This window comes from Mercenaria mercenaria, chromosome 13, assembly GCF_021730395.1.
Source record: "Mercenaria mercenaria strain notata chromosome 13, MADL_Memer_1, whole genome shotgun sequence".
In the NCBI taxonomy this organism is placed as follows: Eukaryota; Metazoa; Mollusca; class Bivalvia; order Venerida; family Veneridae; genus Mercenaria; species Mercenaria mercenaria.
In genome coordinates this window covers 61,958,700-61,969,942 of record NC_069373.1, presented here as the reverse complement: position 1 = coordinate 61,969,942, position 11,243 = coordinate 61,958,700, and the positions used below count along the sequence as shown (strand labels likewise).

The window sequence follows — 11,243 nt, the reverse complement described above, 5'->3', positions numbered from 1 at the left end:
GATGGATTTTCAAATAACTTGGCATGAATGTGTACCACAGTAAGACGACGTGTCGCGCGCAAGACCCAGGTCCGTAGCTCAAAGGTCAAGGTAACACTTAGACGTTAAAGGTCATTTTTCATGGTAGTGCATTGATGGGCGTGTCCGGTCCATATCTTTGTCATTCATGCATGGATTTTAAAATTATTGGGCATGAATGTGTACCACAGTAAGACGACGTGTCACGCGCAAGACCCAGGTCTGTAGCTCAAAGGTCAAGGTCACACTTAGACGTTAAAGGTCATATTTCATGATTGTGCATTGATGGACGTGTCCGGTCCATATCTTTGTCATTCATGGATGGATTTTAAAATAACTACGCATGAATGTGTGGCACAGTAAGATGACGTGTCGCGCGCAAGACTCAGGTCCGTAGGTCAAAGGTCCTAAACTCTAACATCGGCCATAACTATTCATTCAAAGTGCCATCGGGGGCATGTATCATCCTATGGAGACAGCTCTTGTTCATGTATGCATCTCTGGTTGTGAAAAATTATCTGGTCAAAATGACATGTGTAAGATAAATAATTGAGGTTATCGGAATCATCAACTTTTCAGAGGACTCCGTTTTCTGGAGGGTCCGATTTTTTTCGCAGCTTTAACTGTAGATGGGTAGATGGTGTATTTTCTCAAAATTCAGTTGATCATGGTCTGCACTGTTCACTATTCAATCAGTAAATTTTCAGCAAACATCCCTTTGAATAATAAATGGTGTTGCCCAAATTGTATGATGTACCAGTCCATTTTACAAATTTAGCCGCGATGATGGTAAACAAAGAGGATAACACAATACTATTTGGATTTATTTTTTCAAAGAAGCTCCCTTTTTGTAAATTTATAAGTCTCTACTTTTTGTGCCTGAACAATATCTTTGCGACTTTCGAAAATGATTTAATAATATATTGATAGATGCAAATGATCGGAAGTGCAAAACCATTACTTTAGTTACAACTATTTCTGGTTTATTTCCCTTTCCCCTGTAAAATACTAGTAGACTGCTCTTTTTACTATAGCATGATCAATTCGACCAATAATTTAGCTATTTAGACTCATTTTGACTCATATCTCAACCAATGAAACTGATTACTTTTAGATACAATTCAGTGAGGATGTAAATTAATATTACAAGTTGTTAGTCAGTGACTATCTATTTTTCAATCTCATATTTATTTTAATATATTTTACACGTTACCAGTATTTACATAACATACGTACATAATGATATCTGTATGGATACAACCCTATCTATGTACATTTAAAATATATCTTGACAATCAAAAAATATAATATACTTAATACATCCCAGTTATATTTTTTTTTCAACACACAAATCCATATAACTACATATATGTATACATATACACTTTTTATTACTTCCCTTTATATACAGTGAAAATATAGTAAGGCATACCCGATATTTCACACTTAACTCCGGTTGCATGTAGGTTGAAATCGAGTCTATTAGAAATGTTTTTTGGATATATTTTAAAGTGGATCAAGCTTATTGAATGATTTTTACTACATTATTATTATCTATTATTATGATTATACCAGATTTATATAGCGCCATTTTCATGATTAATTTCACGTTCAAAGGCGCTTTACATAGTTCAAATGCAGCCACACAGGGCGCATAATTCATCCTCTACTAGTACAGACACAGAACGATATGACCAGAGGGACAGAGTGAGACAAAGCCCCCACGACAGAGAGATCAGAAATCAGATACAGGCTTGTCCGGCTAACTTAGCCTAGCTTCTTGGGAATTGACAGCCTGGTTCTTTAACGTGCCCAGTGTATAGCACTGATACACGCAAGGATTGCCTGGGCTCCTGACCAGTACACCTCTAGTTGGGTGGGAAACACTGAAAAGCGTTTCTGAAAATTCCCGAGTAGCTGCCGGGGATCGAACCCCGACCTCAGGATTGGAAGGCCAGTGTGCAAACCACTAAGCTATCCGTCCACCCGTCTGAAATGGCAATACGTAAATCGTCCATCTTTATCAAAGTCGTCTTTGAATAAGACATATGAGAAAATACAAATATTTCCGAGCAGAGTAAATTGATTTGAAAAATATCAGGATGTCTTACAGGGCATTCGTTCCGGATGAACAAAGATTTGTCATTACTTTGGCCGATTTTCAAGACTTCAGAAACAACCTACCCTGTTAATTTGCAGTTCACCATTCATTTAAAGTATATTTGACGGATCGAAACAGTCAGCCCGTGTCTGTACTGGAGTTAAGGGTGATTCTTGGTGCATGCTACGACACAGTTGCGCTTTGACAGCAGATATTATCGTTAGGACCACCAGGAGTTGTAATACTCGTTTTTTTCAGTCATCAGCATAGATCATTTATTTGTATATAAACAAGCTAAATTGCTGGTTTTAGAATGATCAGCAGAGACACTTCTAAAGATCAGTCAAGACTGTGAATTTTTTATTTTTAGTGAAAGTTGAAGACTACATTCTTTCTAGAATTTTACTAGAATTAAAAAAAAATCACACTAAAACTTTAGAACTCTCTGAGACTGATTTTCTCAATATTTGATATTAATTTCAAAAAATTTGAATTATACTTAACAGGGGTTATCAGTTTGAATAAAACCACTCAACTGGCGTCCTCAAGATACAATTGTATAACAAAAAAAATCTATAAACTATCAGTCACCATAATGTTAAAATATACATACAATTAAACGAAATGTACAAACGTTAAAATATGATACAGGAGGTCTCATAAACATTTAGTTATATTCTTCAATATGTGCACGTTACTGCAAAATCTCTGCAACATTCAGCTTTGAATGCGAGCTTTTAAACACTGGCAATAACGTTGCATTTTTGTTCTTATTATTTGACACAAGAAATCATACACTGTTTTTTAAATATACTCCCACTCTCTCTTTATACGTATGGGAGATGTGATTTTGCCGGAACTTTCATTCATCCGATTTGACAGCCTTAGAAAACTATCGGTTGGGTAATTACTACTCTCCAAGTATAGAGGGGAAGCTCAAAGAAAGGGACAATAACCTGCATCATATAAAATTATTCATGAAAATGGAAGATATTTCTTGCTGTATCCAGTGTGTGATTAATACATTTTTTGTTAAGATACATGTCCGCAATCAATGTTATATCGCAATAAACGGAACAAAGATACCTACTGTTTAATGCATTTACAGGATCCAATATCAAATCTAGGCTCAGAAAACAACAAATGTTAGAGATGATGTAGTTGTTGTAGAATATTATGATTATGACTATGATATAGTGTAGGTGTAGTACGAGAAAGCATCTGTTAAAATTGACCATATAGATACAAATTACAATATCATGACGCTCATTTAACTGAGGGAATTTCGTGGAGATGTTAGTTATAAACGACGCCCAGACCTAATTTCATTGTCATGCAGAACGTCATAAATTACACATGCTGCAGGTTTCCATCCTTCCCGTGATAAATTTTGAAATACCTCACTGTATTGTATTTCAATACATCAATGAAATACAAATGGAATGTGATATAACATATAACGGAATATAGCACTTTGCTAACAAGATGTCATTATTCTTTACCATCTCTGAAAATAAAATGAAAATTGTCCTACTGTACGTATTAACATAAATAACACAATGCAACAAAGCTAGTACCTGTTCTGCAGAAACTATAGGAAAATTACACAATACTGGCAATGACCTCAAACTTGTATCATGCTTATTATATAATACATATATATAAATGTATATACATATACCTAGAGATATAACCCCCTTCTCCTTGCCTATACTTTACGTTTCATAACAAGCTTACACGTGGCACAGATTTTATTTACACATGGAAAAATAATAGTAAAGTTATGTTAGTTATTGAAAACTGGGCAAATACACACCTTAGTTACTACCATTCGATTTCTCCATATTTCTTCCGTACGTATTTACCACAGCATATGGCTTCCGATGGTGTATAAACAAATTTTCCGCAACAGTAGGACTTGTCCCCATACGTCTTTGGTTTGATTTCACCATCACAACACAAATACAACTCTGAATTGTAACTTCTGTCATTACAGCATTTAGTATGTATACCTCCGCATTTACCCTGCACCTTGCAGTTACAGCAAATCTGACTAGAGCTGGTGTACGTTTTACCACAACAACAACAGTCATCATATGGTACCCGTACTTTCTCTATCATTGTTCCATTACAACAAATGCCTTTTACTGGATTATAACTTCTGGTTCCACAGCAACGTGTCTTAAATCCCAACCACGCATGTTGCAATACACCCTCACAGCATATGTCTACAGTAGGATCGTAGCTGACGCCATTACAACATCTCGTCACCTTCTTAATCTTTACTGGTTGTGGTACATCATCCGGTTCTTTTGGACAACACACTTGTGTTGCTGGATTATACGTGTTCTTACCACAACACCAAGTGTCTCCTGGTTTATCCTTTTTACTCATGCGACCGTCACAACAAACATGTGTCTCAATATTATAAGCCTCATTTCCACAACACCTTGTATTTCTGAGTCCTCCTGGTGCATGCATCTTTTTACCATTACAGCAAACGTGAGTCTGTATATTATAAGACTCTTTACCACAGCACTGAGTGTCTTTCGGATCAACTGACTCTATTTGTCCTGTTTGCATGTCGCAGCAAATTTCATTGGCTAAATTAAATGTCATGTTCCCACAGCAACAATTATCATCTTCACTTGATTTCTTTAGTATCATTAGGTCGTTACAGCAAATTTCAGTTTTAGGGTCGTACGGTCTTCTTCCACAGCACATAGAGTCAGGACCAGCTGGTCTATCACTTACCATATCAATACAACACATTTTTGTAACTGGATTGAATGTTCTATTTCTGCAGCACATGTCATCATCGTCTTTATCTTTATTAACTATACGATTGTCACAACAAACTTTTTTTGTTTTGTCATAACTCTCTGTTCCGCAACATCTTGTGTTTGCTCCAAATTTAGGAGCAGGTGTTTCGTCACAACACATTTGTTTCCTAGTATTGATTGTGCTGTTTCCACAACACCAATTATCATCTTCAGTTGTCTTTTCAATCAGCATGTTTCCATCGCAACAGAAATACTTATCACCATCAAAACTAGTTGTCCCGCAGCACTTCGTATTTTCACCTCTCTTCAGCTGTGGTTGGTCATTGCAGCAAACTTCCTTTTTCGTGTTAAATGAAAATTTTCCACAACACCAGTTATCGTCAGTACTGTTTTTAACCATTATCATTTTATCGCAACATAATTCAGTTGCAGGATTATAGCTCTCAGAGTAGCAACAGCGTGTGGTCTTACCTGCTTTCTTTGGTTGTGGAATATTACCGCAACAAACCTGCAAATTAGAGTCCATTGTTTTTCTACCACAGCAACAGTCGTCAGTCGCGTTATTCTTTTGTTTTACAATACCTTCACAACATATTTCAAGCTGTGTGTTCATACTTTTATTTCCGCAGCATGAACCATACTTCATATCTCCGCCTGGTTTACTAGGTAAACCATTACAGCATATCTCATCTTCAGAGTTCATTGTCGTTTCACCACAACAGCAATCATCAGTTCGTCTTCGTTTCTCGACTAGTTCCTCGTTACAGCATAAATGCTTTCTAACGTCGTAGCTTTGTCTCCCACAGCAAGAAGACAATTTACCTCCTATCTTTTCCTGCGGAGTTCCTTCACAACATAGTTTATCTCGAATATTTAATGTTCTGTTTTCACCACAACACCAATTATCATTTTCATTTTCTTTATCTACTAGTCGTATTCCATCACAACATATCTTTTCCATTGGCGAAAAACTTTGAACTCCACAGCAAAGTGTGATGTTATCAAGTGCTGGTGCTGGTATCCCATTACAACAAATTTGTGAATTAGTATCAAGTGTTTTCGATCCACAACACCAATTGTCTTCTGCTTTTTCTTTTTCTCTCATCTCTCCATCGCAACAAAGATATCTGGTAGCATCATAGCTCTGTTTTCCGCAACATTTGCTAAACTCTTTGTTTGTTAGTTCCTGAGGTTCACCATCACAGCAAAGTTCTGTTTTCGCATCAACAGTCGTTAATCCGCAGCAACAATCGTCCGCTGGCTTACGTTTTTTCCTGACTCCCTCCCTACAACAGAGATGAGTGCGTTTGTTGAAACTTTCATTGCCGCAACATGAAGTGAATTTTGTTTCATTTATAATTTGTTGTGGAGTATCAATACAACATATCTCAGTTTTTGAATCTAATGTCGTACCGCCGCAACAACAATCGTCTTTAACATTTTTCTTTTGCACTGTTTTTTTATTACAGCAAACATAGTCCTTTGGATTAAAGCTTTTGTTTCCACAACACTCAGTTGCTTGTCCATATGTTGGTTGAACAACGGATCCGCCACAACATACCTGTGTTTTTGAATTCATGGTATAATTTCCACAACAACAGTTATCTTCCATAGAAGATTTCATTCTTATTTCATCGTTGCAACATATATGTGTGTCTGGATCATAGCTATATATTCCACAACATTTTGCTTTCTTTGGATTGCCAAATGCCGGTTGCACCATCTCGCCTTGACAGCATATTTCAGTCTTGACGTTGAACGATCTCTTTTTGCAACACCAGTTGTCTTCTATTTTTGTTTTATTAATGACTTCGCCATCACAGCATAGTTCTGTTGAGATTGCATAGCTTTGTTTCTCGCAACAACGTGTGCTTGCTTGATCTCTACCTTTCAAAGGTTGCGGGGTATCTATGCAGCATATTTCTCTTATTGCGTCTAGAGTCGTATTTCCACAACAGCAGTCATCTGCCTTCTCACGCTTTTCTCTGACTTCTCCATCGCAACAAAGTTCGTTGCGTGTGTCGTAACTCCTGTCTAAACAACACGACATATATATCCCTCCTGGTTGTGGTGTTTCAAGGCAGCACATCTCTTCTCCTGCAGTTACTGGATGCTTTCCACAGCAACTATCATCACTATCTTTCTTTTTCTTGAATATTAGATTGTCACAGCAAATATGTGTGCTAGCGTCGTAACTTATTTCTCCGCAACACTGTGTTATTTCACCTTTCTTGTTTTGCCGTGTTTTACCTTGACAGCATACTTCAAGCGCTGTATTCATTGTTGTATTTCCACAACACCAGTTATCACCCGTGCCTCGTTTCTTTCTGAGATCGCCAGTGTCACAGCAAAAGTGAGAATCAGAATCATAACTCTTTGTTCCACAGCACAGTGTTCTTCGTCCCGCTATTGCAAGCACTGGCACGTCGTTGCAGCAAATTTCACTGGCAGTGTTGATTGTTGTAGACCCGCAACACCAGTTATCTGTAGTATTTCTTTTTGTTATCATTATACCGTCACAACATAAAGCAGATCTTGTGTCATAACTTTCATGAAGACAGCAATCCGTGAATTCGTTTCCAACTAGCTGTTTTGGATTTCCAGAACAGCATATTTCTGTTTTAGCATCTACAGTTGTTTTACCACAGCAACCATCATCTTTGGTATTTCGTTTCTTCCGGACATCTTCATCGCAACATATGTACTGTTCACTATCATAACTAACTGTTCCACAACAAGATGTCATAGGGCCAATAGATTCCTGTGGTACACCGCTGCAACATATCTGTGAAGCGACATTCATTGTGGAATTCCCACAACAGCAATCATCTTCAGAACTTACCTTGTCTCTTAGCTTCCCATTGCAACACATTTCCTTTGACGGGTCGTAACTAAGTTTCCCACAACATTTTGTTTTTCTTCCTGCCAAGGCTGGTCTAGGGAACATTCCTTGGCAACATACTTGGTCTTTAGTGTTAAATGTTTCATTTTTGCCACAGCACCAATTGTCGTTTGTTTTTTTCTTTTCCACTACAGACATATCACAGCAAATACTTTTATCTGAATCATAACTCTTTTTGCCACAACATCTTGTTTGAGGACCATAAAACTGCTGGGGCACTTCTGTGCAACAAATCTGAGACTCGGTATTTATTGTTGTATCCCCACAACAACAATTATCGCCTTCCTTATTCTTTTCTCTTACTACACCATTACAACAAATTTCTGATCTTGGATCATAGCTTATTCGTCCGCAACATCTTGTAAATGGGCCTTTTTTGCCCTGGGGCATATCAATACAGCAAATCTCAGATTTACTATCAACTGTAGTGTTTCCACAGCAACAGTCATCTTTCCTTTGTTTCTTATTTCTTACTTTACCATAACAACACACCTGGTTGTCTGTTTCGTAGCTGCTGTCTCCGCAACAGGTTGTAGTATTTTCATATTTTGGCCTAGGTTTGTTAAGACAACAGATTTGCGTTTTCGCATTCATAGTTGTATCTCCACAACAACAATCATCTTCAATCATAGCTTTCTTTCTGATGCTACCATTGCAACACATGTAAGTTTCCGAATTATAGCTTTCAGTGCCACAGCACTTCGTATTCTTACCTACACGCTCCTGTGGAACATCATTACAGCAAATTCCATTTCTTGTATTAAATGTACTGTCACCGCAGCACCAATTATCATTATCGTTAGCTTTCTTCCTAAGTTCTCCCTTATTACAACATATCATTTCGGAAGGATTAAAACTTTTCGTGCCACAACACTGAGTTTGTCTTCCTGCTTTTCTTTCTGCAGGTTTGTCATTACAGCAGATTTCATCTCTGGTGTTTAGAGTGGTTGAGCCACAGCACCAGTTATCTTCTCTGTTTCGCTTTTCTGTCATTTTTCCGTCACAACATAAGTTTTTAGTAGTATCGTAACTTCTCTTCCCACAACAGTCACTGAAGTATCCGCCTATTTTGAGGACTGGTTCCCCTTCACAACACAGCTCTGACTTTGCATTCATTGTAGTATTTCCGCAACAACAGTCATCTTTCCTTTCCTTTTTAATTCTTATATCACCTTCACAACAGATCTCTGACCGTATGTCAAAGCTTTTGAAGCCACAACAAGATGTTAGACTATTTTCTTTTATATTTTGTACCGAACCAGAACAACAGATCTGTAATTTGGAATTCATAGTTTGTAACCCACAGCAGCAATCGTCGTCGTTATTGGTTTTAGACACGACATTTTGGTTGCAGCACATGTGTGTTTTGGAAATGTAGCTATCATTGCCGCAGCATTGTGTCCGTATGCCATCGATTTTAGGTCGCGGATAGATTCCTTGACAGCAAATCTCTTCATTTACATACATTGTTGTATTTCCACAACACCAGTTATCCCTTTTATCACGCTTTTTTGTAATCATTAGATCACAACACATGTAGTTTTGAGAGTCATACGAATTACTTCCACAACATCGTGCCTTCGATAAACCTCCCACAGCGGGCCGAGGAACTTTTCCATCACAGCAAATGTCAGTTTTGGTATTGTACGTAGTGTCGCCACAACACCAATTGTCTGTTTCACGGCTTTTAGATCTAAGACTTCCTTGACAGCAGATATGCATTTTAGGACTATAGCTTTCTTTTCCACAGCATCTCGTCTTTACACCAGCAACAGCTCTCTGTGGTTCACCATCGCAACATATATGTGTTTCTGAATTTATTGTGGTTTTACCACAGCAACAGTCGTCATCCAAAGATGTCTTCTTTCTGATTACTTTATCTTCACAGCATATGTCATTTCTTGTGGAATAGGTTTTATTACCGCAACATGATGTGTATATTCCGTCCAATTTACCCACTGGTACACCATGGCAACATATCTCTGTTTTAACTGTAAGGGTTGTTTCACCACATACACAGTCATCGTCTTCTTTTCTCTTTCGAACAAGCTTCTTAAAATGACAAAGTAATTTACTTGGATCATAACTTTTTTTGTGACAACAATGAGTTTTATCTCCAACGATCTTTGGCTGAGGTTCTCCTTCACAGCAGATTTCATTATCGGTGTCTAAAGTCGTTTCTCCGCAACACCAGTTGTCATCTTTGTCTGTTTTCTCTGTGATAGTGGTCCCGTTGCAGCACAAATATTCATTAAAGTTGTAGCTGGTGGCCCCACAACATTTTGTATTTTTGCCAAATTTTGGTTGTGGAATTTCCATACAACATATCTGAGTCAAAGTATTCATTGATGAGTTTCCACAGCAACAATCATCGCTTTTCTCCTTCTTAGAAACTATCTTTCCATCACAGCATATTTCTTTCAAAGAATCGTAACTATCTTTGCTACAGCATTGAGGATATGTCATTCTAAAAGCGTTCTGTGGATTCCCTTCACAGCATATTTCTTTCTTAGCATCTACTGTTGTTTTTCCACAACAACAATCGTCCTCCGGTTTTCTCTTCCTTCTAATAGTACCGTCGCAACAAATTTCGTTCTTGATATCAAAACTGTTTTCTAAACAACAGTCATGTGTTTGTATAGTACCATCCTGGGGTTTTCCATTGCAACATATTTGAACTCTAGAATCAATTGGGGTCATTCCACAACAACAATCTTCGCTACCTTTCGCTTTTTTAACAAGCAAAGAATCGCAACACAATTGATTTCGAGGATCGTAACTTTCAAGTCCGCAACACTGTGTATCAGGTCCTTTCTTCTGTTGCGGTTCTACTCCATCACAGCATATATCTTCTCGATTGTTAAATGTTGTATTACCACAGCACCAATTGTCAGATTGTTTTGCTTTAACAGTCACAATCATATTACAGCAGAGTTCCGTTTTTGAATTATAACTGTACTGACCGCAACATCGAGCAAGTTTACCACCTCTGGCCTCTTGAACATACTCTCCGTTGCAGCAAATTTGTTCCTCAGAATTCATAGATTTTGTTCCACAACAACAGTTGTCGTTTGTATTCGTTTTTGAGATAATGATTCCCTCACAATAGATCTATGTTGTTGGGTTATAGCTTTGATTCAGACAACACTGAGTAAAAGGTCCAAACGAGTCTTGGGGCATGCCGTCACAGCAAATATGCGTTTGCGCATTAGTTGTTGCTTCACCGCAACAAACATTGTCGTCTTCATTTTCCTTTGTGATTACTTTGTTATGACAACACAGCTCTTTTTCTATATTATAACTTATATCACCACAACAAGAAGACATTCCTGTCTTATTACTTGGTTTAGAATTACAACATATTTCAGATTCTGTCATTATTGTTGTTTCTCCACAACAACAATCGTCATCATTGTTTCTTTTCCTATTCATTTGTTTC

At 37.6% G+C, this 11,243-nt stretch overlaps 1 protein-coding gene across 1 annotated transcript; it reads right to left on the bottom strand.

Moving 5' to 3' along the window:
- Positions 1–1,168: 1,168 nt before the first annotated feature.
- LOC123528731 (uncharacterized) lies at positions 1,169–10,992 on the bottom strand. Its single transcript, XM_045308686.2, has 2 exons — positions 3,936–10,992; positions 1,169–3,626 (listed from the first exon to the last, which is right to left on the bottom strand). Exon 1 carries the CDS (start codon positions 10,844–10,846, stop codon positions 3,944–3,946), a length of 6,903 nt encoding a protein of 2,300 aa, XP_045164621.2. The 5' UTR covers positions 10,847–10,992; the 3' UTR covers positions 1,169–3,626; positions 3,936–3,943.
- Positions 10,993–11,243: the final 251 nt, after the last annotated feature.

Coding starts and splice junctions, on each gene's coding strand:
- LOC123528731 (XM_045308686.2), bottom strand. CDS start 10,846: ATGAATTCTGAGGAACAAATTTGCTGCAACGGAGAGTATGTTCAAGAG.